The 18,565-nt window shown below is 38.2% G+C and overlaps 1 protein-coding gene and 1 long non-coding RNA gene across 8 annotated transcripts in view; one reads left to right on the plus strand and one right to left on the minus strand.

Moving 5' to 3' along the window:
• Window positions 1-3,311, minus strand: part of EFEMP1 (EGF containing fibulin extracellular matrix protein 1) — a 59,098-nt gene extending 55,787 nt beyond the window's left edge. For 2 of the 4 annotated variants that reach the window (XM_032497588.1, XM_032497587.1), the window contains exon 1: window positions 1,566-1,653. In XM_032497588.1, the coding sequence (XP_032353479.1) occupies window positions 1,566-1,646 (81 nt within the window). In that variant the 5' untranslated portion in view covers window positions 1,647-1,653. Of the gene's footprint in view, window positions 1-1,565; window positions 1,654-2,888; window positions 3,009-3,176 lie in introns of those variants that run through there. The other 2 variants (XM_032497586.1, XM_006174464.3) reach the window with 2 other exon arrangements.
• The window catches only part of LOC106730720, a 391,898-nt gene that overhangs the window by 207,443 nt on the left and 165,890 nt on the right, over window positions 1-18,565 (plus strand). The window lies entirely within an intron of this gene.

An 18,565-nucleotide genomic window follows, 5' to 3' on the forward strand; every position in this document is an offset into this window, starting at 1 on the left:
GTTCTACTATCAGCAGAAGGAAATGGATGCCATTTACCTCATACTGTGCTGTGAGGAGAAGAGGAGATAGTCTACACAGTGGAGTTACTAAAAAAGTTACATCTTGTCCTTCAACCATGAACTAATAGGCATACACAATGCAAAAGAGAATGGATCTAATCTTAACACAAAAAGGATGTCATATCTGGGAAATCTGTTATAGTGTTTATTCAACAGGGAAGTTTCTCTGCTAAAGATGAGTAAGATTTAGGGGATTAGCAAAGGGAAAGGGATATACAATAAGCAATTATAAAATCAATAAAATATTTTATTAGATGAATATAAAAATGAGTAGCTAATTTAATTTTAGCTCCCCAAGAAGGTAGTAAGTTTAGCTTGAATAACAAAACAATTTCACTTGAAGATAAAAAACACATGTATTCATTTCTCTTGCTTTATTTATCTTCAGCAAAGGAAGCAACTACATTTACCATTAAGTTAACAAAATATTTATATTAAACCCCATTTGATTTATAGTTGATCTGAACAAGGAACATTTGCCAGATGAATACTAACATTCTAGGGATAATATGGTACCAAAAAAGTGAGATAATGTTTATTATCAGTAATTGAGATTAGCTCACTTTTAAGAGTTCTATTTCCAGAAATTTTTCAAATTCTTTTGAGTAAGATTACTTAATTTTAAATTGGGAACAAGTAGAAAAATATGTTTTTCATATTCTAATCCAGGACAAATGTCATTTGCCTCACAACACTGATTAAAGACTAGAAAACACAAAACAGAGGTGCAACAAACTCACCACAAGTGAGGTTAAGTACTGCCCTCTGTTCTCACCATATCCATCCCTGGCAGTGGGAGAGGGTAAGGTGATATTTTCAATATTTTATTAAACATTGGTTATATCCATACAATTAACTAATTAATCAAAAATTACTTGAAAATATCAGATATGATAATTAGAAAAATGCAAAACCAAATTTCAAACAATGAATTTTTAAAACCATTTTACCAAATACCACAACCTGGTAACACAAAGTCTATCTGACCAGCATTTAGATGAGTTATGTGTTATATAGTAAATGAGTAATAGTCTTTATAAAGTCAAGAAAGTCCACTTACAAGAGAACATAAGTCACATGCACAAATGAGGTGATGTGCTTTTGTGATGTTTAACATTCTTATTTGACTTAAGCCTTAGTCCTTGAGTTTTGGTTTCATCTGCATGTATATGGGAATCCAGGTTTTCCAATTACTTATACCCATTAATTTGTTGAATGTGTTGGAAACATGTAGTTTACTTTGGTTTTTATTTTAAAGGAGTTCCTCTTTTTGGCCCTGCATAAATCCTTACATTTTGGTCCCTATCTCAAATGGTGATCTAAATGCACTTTTGAAAGGACGGACAATTTACAACGAATCTTAAACGTGAACTATGCTAAAGTTTCTTTAATTTATTACCCTCCACAGAGAACAGCTCACATAGGCTGGCAGGAGTGGATAAAGTCTCTCTTGTGCCATAGAATCCCGCGGAACCGCACTTATCTCAAATTCCATCACCCCTTACCGTGTACGTGATGGTTTCTTCGGTGTCCTGTGACTTGACCAACGCCAGCGTCAGCATAGTTAGGAAAAGGGCTCTCAACATCGTGAATCTCAAAGAAAACACAGGACAAACCGATGCTTAGTATCTGCTGCGGAGGAAATAACACTTCAGCTGTGAAGTAACAAGCGAGGGAGGGAAGGCGGAGGAGGCTGAGGCTCCATCATACCCAACTTTCAATCTACTTTCTCATCTCCCCTCCCCCTCCTCAACCTTCCCTTGGCCAAAAGAGGCACCGAAGACGGTAAAACTGCTGCGGAATTACATTTCGCTTTACTCCTTCCGGCTGCTCTGAATATATACAAAGGATATACGGCGTACATTTTATACTGCATCTACACAACAGGCTCCAGAAAGGGGGTGAAAGAGAAAGAATAAGGGTAATTAATTTCAAAGGAGACCGCACATTTTTTTTACAAGGGTGGAGGTGGGGCAGCAAATCTCATACTCCCTTAAACGTTAAGGCTTTCCCTGTACTCCGACCTTCAGCTAGAGAAGTTCCTTGCACAGCTCAGCAGAAATACCTGTAAACCAATGAGTCACCTTGGCTTCAAACTTTTTTTTTTTTTTTAAACAAAACAGCAGAATAAAACGCGGGAGCAATCTCCTCCACTAGTAGAATACCTGCCCTTCAGAGAGTCTTCTCCCATTTCCCAGCACAAACTCTCAGAGTGGCATTTCCACGCGTTCTCTGTGCGCAGCTTTGTTTAAAAGCCCCAGGTACTGTAGAGGAGCAATCCAAAGCGTCTCATTCACTAGTGCCTTATCAGTCCCTCTGTACCCGAAATGCTAACTTCAGGATCGGGGCTGCCTAGGGCCGCAACCGGAGAACCACACCACGGCCGGAGAAACCAGTTTCAGGGCACCGGCCTGGCGCCCCCAGGGAGGCTAGGTCCCCTTTCTTAACAGTATGTTAAACAGGCGGCAGTTCCCGGACAGCTGCTCAGCGCTCCAGCTTCTAACCAGCTCCCATGGAATCCAGGTGTGGCTTAAATCTTGCACTTTGGGCCCCTGAAACTTTCAAAACCTTTATGCGCAAATTCTTGTCGCTGATTGTCAGCGCGCACACACAGGCCCATCCAAACAGATGTCACCCAGGTACTCGCACATGCTGACAGATCACATTCCGAGACCACACACCTCCACCTCCCTCTGCCTGAGAGATTCTGCACAGTGTGGGGCAGTGCTCAAGTCCATTGCACCCCTCAAGTCAACCCACTTACTCCCCAACGCGCGTCCCTACGGGCACTGTGCGCGCTGGTGTGACCCCCGCTTCGGGGCTCCTACCTGCGCGGCCGCGCTGCGCTCCAGGCCCGAGAAGCAAGGGGAGAGCGCAGGGGAGGGCAGCCCCGTGGGTCTGAACTGGCGAGGTCTTTCAGCGGCCTCAGCTGCAGGAGGAGGAGGAGAAAGGGAGGGAAAGGGGGAGGGCAAGGGGGGTGGAGGAGAGAGCAGAGGGAGGTGCAAGTGCTGAGCGCTGCAAACCGGACGGGAGAGCGCGCTGCGCAGCGAGATCCGCGCCCCCTCCTCCAAGGGTCCTCTCCACCACCCGCCTGCCATTCTCTGCCAGCCACTCACCTTTAGCTCCCAGACGCTCCGGAACTCCAGGCCGAAGATGGCACGTTTGGCATGTGATGTCTGGAGTTTGAATTAGCCTTGGTGATGCTCCAGCCTCCTGGGCAATTTTTTGTGCCCTGCGGAGGGGAAAACATCTCTCCTGTGAGCTTGGAAAGCCTTTCCTCCAGGGAAAGAAATCCTTTCAGTTCTGATTGGTCAAAGTGGGACAATGCCGTACCCTGAAACAAGTCAGAGAATGCCAGAGATATTGTGAGGTCCTGAGAAATTGCATACAGATATTTTTCCAAATAAGTGAATCCTAGGAGAGAAAATTAACCCCATTCATAGAACTGGTTCTTTAGTCTTTTGTTTAAGATTGCTTTTTTTCTTTTCTTTTTTGAGTGAAGGAGGGTCCGGTTCCTCAAATGTAGAAAAATGAGAATCTATTCATTCAACAAATATTTGTGACTTACTGAGTTCCATGTATTGGGAGTGGGCCAAGTAGAACTCACACTAACAGAATTGTGAGGTTGGGTTCTCTTTGGTCTCTCAAAACGTCCTTTTTCATGGGCTCCTTTTCTCTTCTACTTGTTTTCTTCTTTCTTCTTGTTCACTTGTGGGAGTCCCCAGTACTGGTCATTCAAAGTTGAGCATTTCACTCTCACCTTTCATACAAATGGTGGAATTTCAGGAATCTGGAGAGAAAAAAAAATATTTTTTCTGGCTTCTTCAAATCATACCACACAGATTGCAGTTATCTCTGAAAGCTCCAACTCTAAAGTCAGATTAATAGTGTGCCTCCAAGGCAACATGCCTTCTGAAGCAAATATAGTTGCCTGAATGAGACAATATGCAGGCAGAAGGTATTGACTCTGACCTCAGAAGGAAATAGAAGGTGGGAGGGAGAGGAACAGCTCCTTTCCCTTCCCTGCTGACTGACCACAGAGGGGAAAATGGTAGAGAGGGCAAGAGAGAAAGGCTGTTAGGTGGAAGCCTTTCCTTGTCTTTCAGGTATGCAGTGGAGTGCCCAGACCTTGCCAGTATGGTTGCAGACTACACAATATTGGACAAGATCAGAGGAGTTTCGCAACTCTGAACCTTACTTGAGTATGTGGGGTTTTGCTAATAGTACTGAAGATTTTGGTACCAAAATGCAAATGTTTGTTTTTCCAGTCATTAATAACCTCCAAACTTAAAAAAAAAAAATTGGATCTTTGCTTTTGTATAGTTAAAAAGATCTGGCTAGATATTTTCTTCTACTTCTTTTTGAATTCTACCTATCTTCAATCCTTTCCCCCAGAAAAAATAAGTTAAAACTCCCAAATTTCTATCTCCAGCCTGGAACTCTTCCTGTATATCCAACTACTGACTTGTTATCTTCATCTGTACACCTAATGGATATTTCAAACTGGACAGGTCTGCTAATTCTCACCCTCTCTTCCAACCTGCTCTACCCATATGCTTCACCATCTTAATTAATAGCAGTCTCATCTTTCCATTTGCTCAGGTCCAAGATCATGGAGTCACACTTGATTTCTCTTTTTCTCACACACCATGCATTCGGTTCTTCAGAAAACTCTGTTTGTCCCATCTTCAAACTATGTCCAGAATTGGACCACTTCTTATTATTTCTTTTGTGACCACTCTTGTCTGAGTCACCACCACCTTCCATATGGATTATTACAACAGCCTCCTAACTGACCTCCTTACTTACACCTTCAGTCCTTTACAGCCATTCCTCAGCTGAAGTTCGTATAAATGGAATTGTAGGGTATGTACTTTTTTTGTGTCTGGTTTCTTTCCCTCCGCATGCTTTAGAGGTGCAGCCTTGTTGTTAGGTATATCAGAAGTTTATTTCTTTTTATTGCTGAGTAGTATTCCATTGTGTGGATATACCCTGTTTATCTGTTCACCTGTTGACGGATATTTGGATTTTTATGAATAAAGCTGTCATGGACATTCATGTAGAAATCTTTGTGGACATATTTTCCTTTCTTTTAGGTAAATACTTAGGAGTGGAACCCCTGGGTCATATAGTAGGGGTATGTTTACCTTTATAAGAAAGCTATACTTTGTTATAAAGAAAGCCAAAATATTTCCCAAAGTGACTGAACCATTTTACATTCGTATCAGCAATATGTGAAATTCTACTTGATGTTGTCAGTAATTTATAATGTTAGCCATTACAGAGGGTGTGTAAGTGGCATCTGATTGTGGTTTTATTTTACATTTCTCTGATATCTAATGATATTGACCATTTTAATATGCTTATTATCCATCACTATATCTTCTCTTTTGAAGAGCCCATTCAAATCTTTAATCTATTTCTTTATTTTTGTTTTCTGTCTTAGTGGTGAGATTTTTTTTTTAAATATAATCTTCCTACGAGTTCTTTGTCAGATATATATTTTTGAATATTTCTCCCAGTTTTTGCTTTGCCATTTCATTTTTTTAATACTGTCTTTTGAAAGCAAACATTTTTAATTTTGGTGAAGTCTAACGTTAATTTTTTGTTTAGTGTTTAGTCCTTTTTGTGTTGGACTGTTTACAGTTTATTGGATTGTTTATTGTGTACTGTTTACAAAATCTTACCTTACCTTTTTGCTTAAAATTCAAATCTTTTAAGCTCTGTAAACCTCAGATCCTGCTTCTGTAAACCTCAGATCCTGCTTCTGTAAAATGGCGAGGGTAACTTACTCTACTTCTTATGGTTGTGATAATTGAGTAGAAACTCATGGTAAATATCAAATACATGTGAATGATTGTTCTTAGATATTAGAACATACAGTGTGAGGGGCTATAGTAGACCATTCCTCCATCCTAAAATAACCCAGGATTATTTAGTTATTCCATACAATTGAGTATCTCCTGACTAATCTAAGCTAATGAAATCAGCAATGGCATTCTCTGACTGTTGCTTCAGGGTAAGGCATTGTCCTACTTTGACCAATCAGAACTGAAAGGAAGGATTTCTTTCCCTAGAGGAAAGGCTTTCCAAGTTCACAATAGCAGAGAACAGTGGAGCCCTTTCGTCTGTTGTCACTGGCAGCTAAATTACAGCCTGCAGGTAAACCAGCCCCAGCATAAAGGTGATGCATGCTGTGAGTGGCCAACCACAGAGAGAGAGAACCTGAATCTTGAATTGTTCAGAGGGCTGACTGACCCTAGAACTCATTATACTTCTAGGAGTTCTCCACAAATTGTTGAAGTCAGAAGGAAAAAAATAAATATCATTCAGCCTGGATTATATTTGTCTTTATACCATTGCAGTTGCAAAACATAATTTTTTTAATAGAGGAAGGGGCCCATGAAGGCAAAAGTGGCTAGGGATCATGAAAGTCACAATGTGGCCCTGATTGTTGAGCTTCCAAATCAGCCACATGTGAACTCTGTTCTGCTTCTACACTCAAGTTTTGTAAGGTAATATATTTCCTTATGACCAAGCCAATTTGAGTCAGGTGTTCAGTTACTTGAAGTAGCAAGTGTCTCACTTCTATCATGAGGAAGGATCCTACTCTGGGAGCTCTGGCTCTTGTGATGTGTTGTACCTGTGTCCTGCACTCCAGAGTGGTGGGCCTTGGCTATTTCCTGAGAGAAGCTGTTGAGAGAGATTCCCAGGCTTTCTGACCTTAGGCAAGCTGAATGTTCCAACCACTTCTGCTTGGATCAGCTTCTGAGTTCTCCTCCATCCCCTCACTTTTGTGTGTGTGTCTGATTTTTCAAAGATTTAAGACTTGAATTCTCCCTTTAATCATCACTGCCTCAGGAAGGCAACTCTGGCTTCTCTTCATGTGATTTGAAAAATAACCAGTGACCAACTTTTATAAGGGAGCCGTCAGTCCTAGGCAAACTTAAAGGTGTAAAGAAAAGATGTAGAAGAAAGAAAATAGGACAGGACCCAGAAGTTCTTGCCTGGACTCTTGCCAAGCCCTAGCTGGGTAACCATGGCATTTGCTCAACTTCTTTGAGTCAGTTCTGCACAAACATTGACCTGGCTAAAAACATTTATTTGTGGTTACTATATTGTACTTACTTGTATTTATCACATTTCCTTTGCCTGTTTGTCATCTATTCCCTTACAGTGGTAGGCCATGACCAGTCTTGCCCATAGAAGGCATCTAAGTGTACGCAAAGAAAAATCTCACAGGTCCAAAAAAAATAAGGAGAAATGACCCAATGCCAGTGCAACAAGAATGTCAAAGCTCAGAACCTGGCTATTAGGTCCAGTGATGTGGCAGAATTATTGTCTTCTGTAGTGGTTTAAGTTGTTTCTGTGTGCTAATGAGCCTGAAAAATAAGAGCACCAGGCCCACAATTTCAGGTTCCTCTGACTGGAAGTCAACCCAATCTATATGGGCTGTTAAAATGTCTAAGTTTAGGTTTGGCTCCATGAGCTACAAGACAGGCCAGGAGCTGGGGCATCCACCCTGAGCCTTTATTTCATTTATACAGTAGTCCCCTCTATCTAGGGGTATATGTTCCAAGGCCCCAGTGGATGCTGAAACCATAGATAATTCTGAACTGTATATATACTTTTTCCTATACATACATACCTTTGATAAAGTTTAATTTATAAATTAGGCACAGTAAGACATTAACAATAATAATAAAATAGAATAATTATAACAACATTGTATAATGAAAGTTATGTGAATGTGGTGTCTCTCTCTTTCAAAGTGTCTTACTATACTGTACTTACCCTTCTTGTGATGATGTGAAATGATAAAATGCCCATGTGATGGGATGAAGTGAGGTGAATGACTAAGCATCGTGACTTAGTGTTAGGCTACTATTAATGTTTGGACAATAAGTCAGAAGGAGGATCATCTGCTTCTGGTGATCCTGGATCATTGAACCATGATGATGTCTGTGACTGGTTGTAGGCAGACATCAATGGTCGGGGGTCTCTGGTGGGACAGAGTAGGATGGCTCAAGATTTCATCTCAGTACTCAGAATGGTGCATGATGTAAAACTTAAATTAGTTTGTTTCTAGAATTTTCCATATAATATTTTCAGCTCATGGTCAACCTTGGGTGACTGAAACTGCAGGAAGTGAAACCATGGATAATTAGGGAGTGCTCTATCCTTTGTCTACTTATTTTTACTATCTTTGAATCCAGACACCATGTGGGCCTTGAACATTTCCAGTCCATATGATTTGTCGGGAGCTTATTTTTCCTCTCACTTTTTGGGTGTGCATGTGGCCCAGGCTCCCCCAATCAACATCAAATCTATAGACACAGTGATTAGTTCAGAAATGATGGACACACCCTAAAAGGGGTGGTGTCGCATAGGGCTTGGATCCAGAGAGCCTGGGTTCAAATCCTTCTGTGCCACTCACTGACTTTGTGAGAGTTACTTAACTTTTGGGGGACTTAATATGTTTTCTCACATGTTAAATGAGAAATAATGGTAATTTCTCTCTCATAGAGTTTTTATGAATATTAAATAACAAAATGCATATAAAGCTCTTAGTACAGTTCTTTGCACATAGCTTTGCTGCTGTTGTTATTGGTCACAGTGACTCATCACTCATTGGTTTATGCCAAGAGCTTTGTAAATCAGATAATCAGGTTAATTGCATGTTAGCGTAAAAGAGGCTATTAAGGCTAAAAAAAAAATCTCCATATTTTTGTGTGTAATTCTCTCTAATTTATAGGATATTTAGAAGAATCAGGGTCTGGACACTTAGTCACTGAAAGTTCAATGACTAGGTCCTGGAAATCTGTGGCCCCACACTGAGCAATATCCTAAGATGATGGCAATTTTGGAATAAATGTCTCTGAGATACCTTTTTTTTTTTTTTTGCATTTCAAGTGGCTTATAAAATTATACTTCCTTATTGATAATAAATAGGAATAGCTAACACTTATGTGCTACTTACACCATGCAAGAACTGAAGCAAGCACTTTTATTACACCTATTTTTCTGAAAAGGAAATTGAGTCACAGAGCAGTTTAGTAACTTGCCCTGGTCATACAGGTAGTTAGCAGCAAAGAGGGGGTTGTCTGGTACTAGAACCCCTGCTGTAAATTCTCTCCTGTGTTACTCCTTCCCCACCACTGACTGAATTTAGGATTTCAGGGATAGAACAGAGACATGGATGATTTCTGCAATGTGGTACAACTACAGAGATTCAAACTGGATGCATAGATTGAGAAGATAGCAATTGGAGATTGTGATAAATTCACCTTGCTAAATTGTTATGAGCCCAGGGGAATCTGAGATTTTAAATATTTGAAGATCTGTTTGGTTGGGGAAGGGGATCACAATTTCAGAAGAGATTTACATATGTCGGTGACCACTCATTGTGATTTTAAGTCTTTGTCTGCTTTTGAGTGTGCATATGAATCAAAGATGTCCCATCAGTGTGGCTTAGTTCTAAGAGTATCTGATTAAGGTGTAGGTGAACTGTGCCCAACGAGGACTCACCATGGGTATCCCTGGTGTTCTAGAGACTATGAATTCCAGAATTAGCCTCTAATTTCTGGCCATGTAGCCAAACTGGGCAATATTTAGGTCCAGTTGGTTTTTGAAAGTACCATGCTGTTATGAAGCTGTTGAAATGAAGCCACTGCTGGGGCCAGATTTGGCTGTATAAGTCTTTGCCTTTCATAGAGAGAGTTCATTTGTTAAATATTAGATTTTTTAGTGATGTGATAAAATTTGATCACTGACTACTGATAGCCCTGTTACATAGTCTTGCAAGAATACTGTTGATTAAATTATTTATTTTCTTGGGCTGCTTGCATATTGATACTTAAAAATTCAATATTTTTGAATAGCTAAGTTTACCATTATATGGAAAATGTCCTTGTGGTGAATACACAGGTGGGTTTCTGATATACTTTCCACTACTGAAACAAGTCCTTGGAAGAGATTGCTCCTAATATTTTTTTTTAGTCCTAAAATTCTTTGATTTTTATCTTATCTTTTGTCACTGAATTGGTGTCAGCATCAGGCCAAGAGATGAATTTAAGTGGGCTTTCAGCACATGCTAAGTTTTTTCTAATACACACACACACACACACACACACACCATTATAAATTTCTACACAGAAGATAATGTGTTTTTATTAAATTGATCGCTAAAATACCCCCCAAACATTAACCCATGTGATTGGTGGTTTGTGCTTTAGAAAAGGACTCATGGAAATACATGGAGGTTGGATTGCAGCTTTGGCTTCAAAGAATATTGGCAAATTTGCATTTATGTGATATTAATTTGCCTCAAGTATGTCACTGGTGAGTTCTTTGTTTTAGTGAGTGCCAGATTTATTCTTCAGAATATATTTGGTGAAACTCTCTCTTGAATGCCAAATGGACATGAGAAAACTTTCAGTCATCTGGAGCTTGTAAATTGTTCTGAAATTTTTGGAATTTTATTGAAGGCTTGATTTCATCACAGAGCAGAGAATACCTTGGATGAATAAAAAGCAAATCAATCAGAAATGATTGGAACCAGTAATTAGAATTTCCTTGGAGAGATAAAATGTATGATGTAAATCCACTGCCTTGCAAAAAAAATTTGCTTTCTAACAAGTTGTCAGATCTTACAGAGCAACTTCAGATGCGGACACAGATGTGGAACTTTATTTGGTTTTGAGCAACAAGTTCCTTCCTCTCTTTTTTTCAAAATTAGCTTTTCCGGAATCTTCATTTGGCTAATCAAGGCTAATGTGGTTTCAAGATGATTGCATTTTGGAGTATGAAATTAGAAATAATATCCCTTGAAAATTAGTAATTTTATTTCCATATATAATTTAATGAAATGGATCATTACTCCCCCACTTTTGCCAGTTTGGAGTCTTTCCATAATATTTTGTTGACTTTTAGAATATTCTGCTTTCCAATTTTGTTTTACCTTGCTTGAATTATCTTTTCCTTCACTTTGTGGATTTTATTAAAACAGAGAATCCTCCTCATTTGTCCTTTTGTGAATGCTTGATCTTGTATCTTGATACTGCTTACAGGTAACAAAACAGGTTTTAAAATCTTTTTAAAAATATTTAAATTAATTTTTTAGAGAACAGTGGTTCAAACAAAATCAAAAACATTATATATGTTGAAATTTAGAATTAAAAAATTTGTAATAGCATTACTAAAACTGATTTATGATCTTTTTTCCTTAGTATGTCATATCCTATACCAATGGACCTGCTGAGACCTAAGCCTAAAATGGAATGGACATTATTATTTTCTCTCTGCTCTTTGAGGAATTTTAAGGCATAAATTATTTTGATAAACTAGCATTAACTTCTTTCTCACTGTAGAATGTGGAGAGGGAAAAAATGTTTCTACTTGGAATTTACAGTATGCTGCTAACGGAAAAAATATAAAGAATGACATATCTGACTTTTATCATTGATTAAATAGGGCAAATGTGGAAACTGTATTCAAGGTAAGAGGTTAAAAGTTTACATTTCCACAAGGGAGGTATTACAAGGATATTGCTTAGATAAGTGTGTATGTGTGTGTATGTTTTAAATAAGTCTGTTCAAGCAGATGCTTCAATTGCAGTTAATTTTCAAAAGGGCCAAGAGGTATAAAACACTTAAATTTGTTCAATTCAGTTGGAGAAATGGCAGGATCAGAAAGGTCTTTCCAATCTGATTTAAGAAAGATGAATTCATTTTATGGAGAAAAGGAAAGGGAAGGAAAAAGGGATCTTAGCGACCATCTGCTCCAATTCCCTCATGAAACTTGGAGCTTAGATGACTTGTCCAAGTTAACTATTGTTAGTAGTAGAGCCAAGGACTAGAATCAAGTGTCTGGACCCCTTTTCCTTGGAGCATTCCACTTCCCTGCCCTATCTCTTTTGCCTACAGCCTCCTTTTCCTCTTCAACATAATCTTCACTATCATCATCCACTGAATCATACAACACAAATTGAGCATTTGACTGAAGCATGTTTCGAGGCTTAGGGAGCTTTTGGGTGAAGCTGACATGTAAGTGTGCAGAATGAAGTGGATCTTATTTCTCTTCTGCCAGACTGATCTTGAAGACAGGAGCTGTGTTTGTATACCTCCCTTCCAGGCTACACTGCAGAAGTGCTCTGGGAAGCTTTATGCAGAGCGCACTTTGCCTGAGGAAATTTTTCCACCTGTCCTTATCTCATGAATCCTCTTGTCTGTTTTGGATTTCTACTGATTGCCTCCTAGGAGAAGTCCTCTCAGCCTATATCCCACCCCCGCCCCCACTTTGGATCGACAAATCACTTGGTCAGCCTGACTTTGATTTTGATGTTTCCCCTAGAGATAACCTTTTGTGTTATTTCTGCTTAACACTATGGTGTGTAGACCTTGGTCAAGTGACCCTCATATCTGCCCCCGCTGCAAGCTCCCAGGATACTACCCCCAGCCCATGCTAAAGCTCAGCTCCCGCCCATCTGGGAGTTGAACTTGATGGTCTTTTGCTGAGGGCAAGAAGTTAGCCTTGAACTTGGGAGATACTTATCAGATGTTTGTGGAATGAACAATAAAGATACTACATAGTGTCATCTTTGTTGTCATCCTCATTTTTTATTGAATGTTTGGCTTGGAGAGAAGGTGTCAGGCACTATGTGTGATGCAAAATGGCTCATGGATCAATTGATCACATTCAGATATATAAAAAATAAAACTCTTAGTCTTGAATTTCCTGATAGCTGGTTTAAATACCAGGCAAGTTCTATGAATAACTGGTTGGTTTTTTTTTTTCCTTCTCTGTATATTATGGACACTTACTTTGTATATAAGTTTATGCTATATTAGGGAGTTATTGTTTCTTCCCTCCAAGGAACTATGTAATCAGTGAAGAAAATAGGGTTGTGCTGAATACACAACCTGAATTTCTATCACTTAGTCTCCTTTCAAACACTTTCAGAAATTCTGTGCTAGAGCTAACTAATAGCTAGCAATTTAAAAATAATTCATGAATCAGCTATATTTTAGACAAAATAGTGCTTATTTTTCTTTTGAAGGAGTATAACAATAGGTTTTAAAATGACAATCTTGATTAGAAGCTTATTTTCAGTAGTTTGCTAACATTTAAAAATGAATTTGTTTCTAAACATCCTGTAGCCTCCTTCTTCCTAACGACTTTTTTAAACAGTAGTATTTTTTTTCTGATTTAAAAAGTAATATATGCTCAATGAAGACAATTTATAAAAATAGGATAATATAAAAATGTAAATTAAAATCATCCATAATGAAAATGACTTAGCTATTATCACTCTAAGAGACAACCACTGTTAATATTTTGCTTGTATTTCTTTCCAGACTTTTCTATATGCTCACTGGCTCTCTCTTGACTTCTCTCTTTCCCACATATTTATTCTAAGTATATATACAAATGTAGACAGTAAATACTGTCTTTTGGAACATGTATATTATATATGTATAAAATTTTGTACCTTTTTTTATTCTTTTTTGATATTTATGTTTTAAACAGTTCTTCATATTGTATAATATTTTGTAAAGCTTATCTTTGATTTTCTCTATGGATAATTTCTAGCCCTTGGTTCTGGGTCATTACAGATTTAGACTACCATAATTTCCTAGATAATAATCATGCTCCACTTGGTTGATTGAAAATCTGGCTTTTTAAAAAAGCCCAAATTAAGTTAGTATCTTATGCAGACTATTTTGAGATATCTTATTTTTTTAAAAAGCTGATGGATCAGAAAGACCTTGAAGAGACCTGTATGTAGATGTAAAATAAGAGTAACTGACAAATTCTACATGTATGCTAAGTTCCAGACAATGTATTAAGCATTTTTAAAAGTAAATTATCTCAGTTTCTTATAACAGCTGTAGATGTGTTCTCATTTTTCAGTTAAGGAAATTAGCGCTTAGAGACAATGTATGACTTAAAACAAAACAAAGAGAAAATCTGGCTTTGATGGAAAATTATCCCCCTCATTTTACGACACAGATTGGGAAGATACTTGTGTACACTACCACAGCACCACATGTTTTCCCTTTTCATTACATTGACCTACAGTTTATGATGTCCATGTGTCTGTGTCTGTCTCCCCTACAGGGCCAAAATCTCTTTGAAGGGCCAGGTGATATTAGTCTTGATATCCTCAGCCCTCAGCAGAGTGCCTCTAGTTTGTGTGCCAAATATGTTTATTAAAAAGGAATGAATTAATGGAGGCCCAGGGACATGAAATGGTCCCAGAGAGCAGAATTAATCTAGGCCTCTGAAGTTACTTCAGGCCACAGCAGCCTCACATTGAGAATAATAATCTTTCAGCCTTCGTATCTTGTGTTACTACAGGACCTTCAGTCCAGAGTCTCTCCTCCTAGGCAGGGCAGGCTTGAGGGGGTCTTAAATGGGTTCATGATGCATCCTTCTCACTTCTGCTGACAGTTGAGAGCTGCTGAGCCTGCAAAATGGCATAGCTCTCCTGGGGACAGTCTGTTGGGTACTGTGGCTCCCACAGTTCGGCTGGAGCCCTTGAGGTTTCAAAGTGAACTGTTTTCTGGAGGCTCCGATGCTCTGAAACTGCCCTGGACCAATGCAGAAGCAAGGAAAATGTCTCTTGTCCCCTCTCGACCTACATTTTGTCACATGGGCACCAAAGTGGCATTGCACTGGACATCAATATCTACATAATCAATAACAAAAACAGTTTCTTGAGTCTATTCTCTCATCAGCACCTTTTCTTAAGAATCAATGCCCAAGGCTTTGGCCATGGGGACAAACCTGAGTGGCCATACTATTCACAGGACATGCTGATACCCTCCTTTTCTCCTCCCCAACAATTGTTTCCTAGCTATTGAATCAAGCTTGGGTTTTCCACAGAAGGCTCTTCAGTCTCCCAATGCAGGTCACCTTCCAGCCGGCCCACACTACCACTTCACCAGACAAACTGAAATGTCCAAATTTCAGTGGAGAACATGGCATGTGTATCTCTACATCAAGTTATACTTTAGTCTACAAGGGTGATCTGTTGGTTGGTAATAAAGATAGAAAGGGTTTTGAATTTCCACCACAGAGTGAAGAACCTTTGAACATTTGCTAATTCTAGACTTCCTTTTGGATTTTCCTCAAAAAGTTTTGCTAATCTTGCTACATGCTGGCTCTTGTTGGTGTGCCTAATTACTGCTACATTTCTCCTCTTCCCCACAGCATCTGCTGTGGTTCTTTCCTCCCTACCATCTTTTAGCCCCTCAATTATTTTTCTACCAGCTGCTGAGGAAAACCAGATTTCTTAAAGCAACATCAGTGCATTTACATGGAATAGGTAACAATTAGGTCACAGGCAATAAGGTCACAGACAATACCCTTTGCCCTTTAATTCTTACTCTTTTTTCTATAAATAGCCTTGAAACTGGTATTGAACAAGTTAAGAATTAGTTTAAATGAAATAAAACATTTCAGAGTCATGTAAAAGGAACTTGTTTCCTATTTTCTATATTTCAGCCTGAGGATCATTTTTCAGACCCTTCTTATTCTCATATTCTCATATTTATCAAAGGTCATTAAATCAGCACTAGATCTTTTATTCTTTGACCTTCTTTGCCATTCATATTCTTCTTACAATTATATTTCAGAGCTACACAAGTTTAATACCACTTGTCTATTATATAGATGAAGAAATTTACCTGAAAACAGACAGATGCACACATTTAATAGCAAAGGTGGGTCTGGAATCCAATTTTCTTGGTTCTTACCCTGTATAATATTAATCCCTTCATTTCTTTTTGAGTGCCTGCTGTGTTCCAGGCCCTGGGCTGAGTGTTGGGGATGCAAAGAAGAAAGCCCAACCTCTGGCCCCTTCTAATTTGGAAAGGGAGATAGATAATGCTTAATCCTTTCTGGGGGACCAAAGGTATTTTTTGAGACACACACTACACACTTGTAACATAATTATCCAGGTCTGGGAAGTGGTTTATAATAACAGAGTAAAATTATAAAGGCATGTTATTGGGGTAAGAGTTAAGAGATTCAGATTTTTTTTTTCCTCCAGTAATAAGCTGCTGTCAAACATTCATAACATCTGGGTCTAAGCTCGACAAGGGCAGGGGCTGTTTTCTGCCTGTCCACCTCTGTGTCAGTGCTTGGCATGGAGTAAGCTCTCAGCAAAAATATGTTGGATGAATTATTGAATGAGTAGTTAGTTTTTTCTTGGAAGCACCGGTTTAGTTGAAGAATCTTAGAGAACACCCGAGAATATTATCAAGAAAATGGCTCTCTTCCTCCCATCCTCTGGTCAAGAGTAATTAGCTTCAAAAAATGCTTATCTGCTTCTTTTTGTGACTCTGTTTTGCTGCCATTTTCTTTGGAATATTGAAAAACCAGAAGAGACTGCTTCTTAATGGATCTGGGAAATACAGTAGAGTTAATCTGTGTATATTTTAGTCTTTCTAACTAGGTTTCTTAAAGTGCAAATTTGTAAAAGTGAGGGTTATGTCTTATTCTTTTGATTCACTATTTCATTTGGACAACAGTGAGATTTTAAAACACATAGAATGTTTAAGATACATCCAAACTCAATTCCTTTGAAAATGAAAGGGAACATGTATTTCCATTATTTGTAAGTGGTCATGCATTAAATCTGACTAGCTTTCAATTTGTAGAAATAACGTTTATATGAGAAAGCTCTTAGTTATATATTTGAAACTAATTAATAGACTGTTTATAACTATAAAATCACTATAAATTCAGCGACTGTATGCTCTTCAAGTAGCCTGCTAAATCAGTAAATTCTGTGAAACATAAACCTAACAGCCAAATCATTTATGGGCAGTAATGTAGACTGCAATACAGAGATAACAGTGTTTAATTTTGTGGTTAGATTTAATTGGGTGATTATATGTTGATTAACTGGTATTGCACTTTATTTGAAATTATTAAATCCATTTGGTTGTTACAATTGAATCTTATGAACAAAGTAAAACTTAGCCAAATATCTATGTAAAATCATCTGGATGGTTCTTGTGTGTGATTGCGTGTTATTTATTTATTTTATAAGTTGTTTTTAAAAATTTTACTAGTGCCTCAGTTTTTCTACAAATATTTGTAGAACAGACACTGTGTACTAAGCATTGGATATTATAGTCTGGAGAGGTGTCAAACATCTAAACAGGCATTTATAATGCAATATGATGTGGCAGTACAGAGAGCACAAGAAAGGGGCAATTCATCTCACCATGGGAGGTCAAGGAACGTTTGCTTCCCAGGAGAAGGGACATTGGAGGATAAGTCACGTCAGTCACTGGCAAGGGAGGAAATGGCCCTTCACAAAGGTTTAGAGAGTCTCCTGGGAAGCTGTGAACACTGCAGTATGATGGAGTAGGGATCAAGGAGAGGGAAGAAAGGGAGTTGAGACTGGAGAGATAAACTAGGATTTGGGTCTTGAGGTCCTTGTTTGCCAAACTAGGCAATCAGGGCCACATGATGCTACATAAGTGGGTTTCAAGTATATTTGTTTCAAGTTGAAAAGTGTCAACTGGATTTGGAAACAGAGATCATATTTGACCGTGAATAGAGCAGTTTAGTGGGAGGTGTAGGAATGGAAACCAGACTGCAGCAGGTTGAAGAGTGAATAAAACATAATGAAGTAGAGACAGTGGCTGCTGTCAAGTCAAGAAGTTATTTCGATTTATGAAACATTTGAAGTTTGTATGTCACTAAATGTAAAGGATTAGTCTGGAATTACTGGTTGGCTACAATAACAGATGATAAGTTTACTATTATATACCTCTCTTGATGTATGCTAATTTTATTTTCCAAGAGTATTGTGAAGAAAATGTTAGGTGATAGAACTGTTTCCTCTAAAAATAAGTCTTTTTATGATCAAGGTAATGTCTTCTTCTTAAGAATTATGTTATATCTGAGATCTGATAAGTTCCTACAAAGTTCTGTCTCATGACGAATTGAGAGAACTGAAAAGTAGTTACAGTTACTGCTATAAACAAGCAGGTCACAAGAATCTAAGTTTTGAAAATAGCTCATTCACTTCATACAAGAATTCTTGGCATTATAAAAGATATGACTATAGGATTTCTTTGGCCCTTTTATTCAAAATGTAAACTTATTTGAGTAACAAGAATTCTGCTTTCATAATTATATCCAAAGCAGCCCATCTATACTGTAAGTACCATATTGCTCACATTTTAGCACAAATTAATTTTTTTAGGCTGTAAGCATGAAACTAATACATGATGCTTCTAATGTTAACACTGCTGTCAGAGGTGGATTTATCCTGAAGTTAATGAAACTTCAGAGCCCCCTCACTAGTACAGCCTTATATATAATTTTGTATTTCAAATTTCTAACACCCTGTACCTAGTTCTGTATTCAAAATTTCATATTCTTTTTCTTAAAGAGGACCCCCAAACTGTGTATGTTTCAAGCCAAAAAAAAGAAAAAAATCTGAGTCTGCCCTGATTTCTCCATAAGAGATAATTTCTAGATA

This window comes from Camelus ferus, chromosome 15, assembly GCF_009834535.1.
Source record: "Camelus ferus isolate YT-003-E chromosome 15, BCGSAC_Cfer_1.0, whole genome shotgun sequence".
NCBI lineage: Eukaryota > Metazoa > Chordata > Mammalia > Artiodactyla > Camelidae > Camelus > Camelus ferus.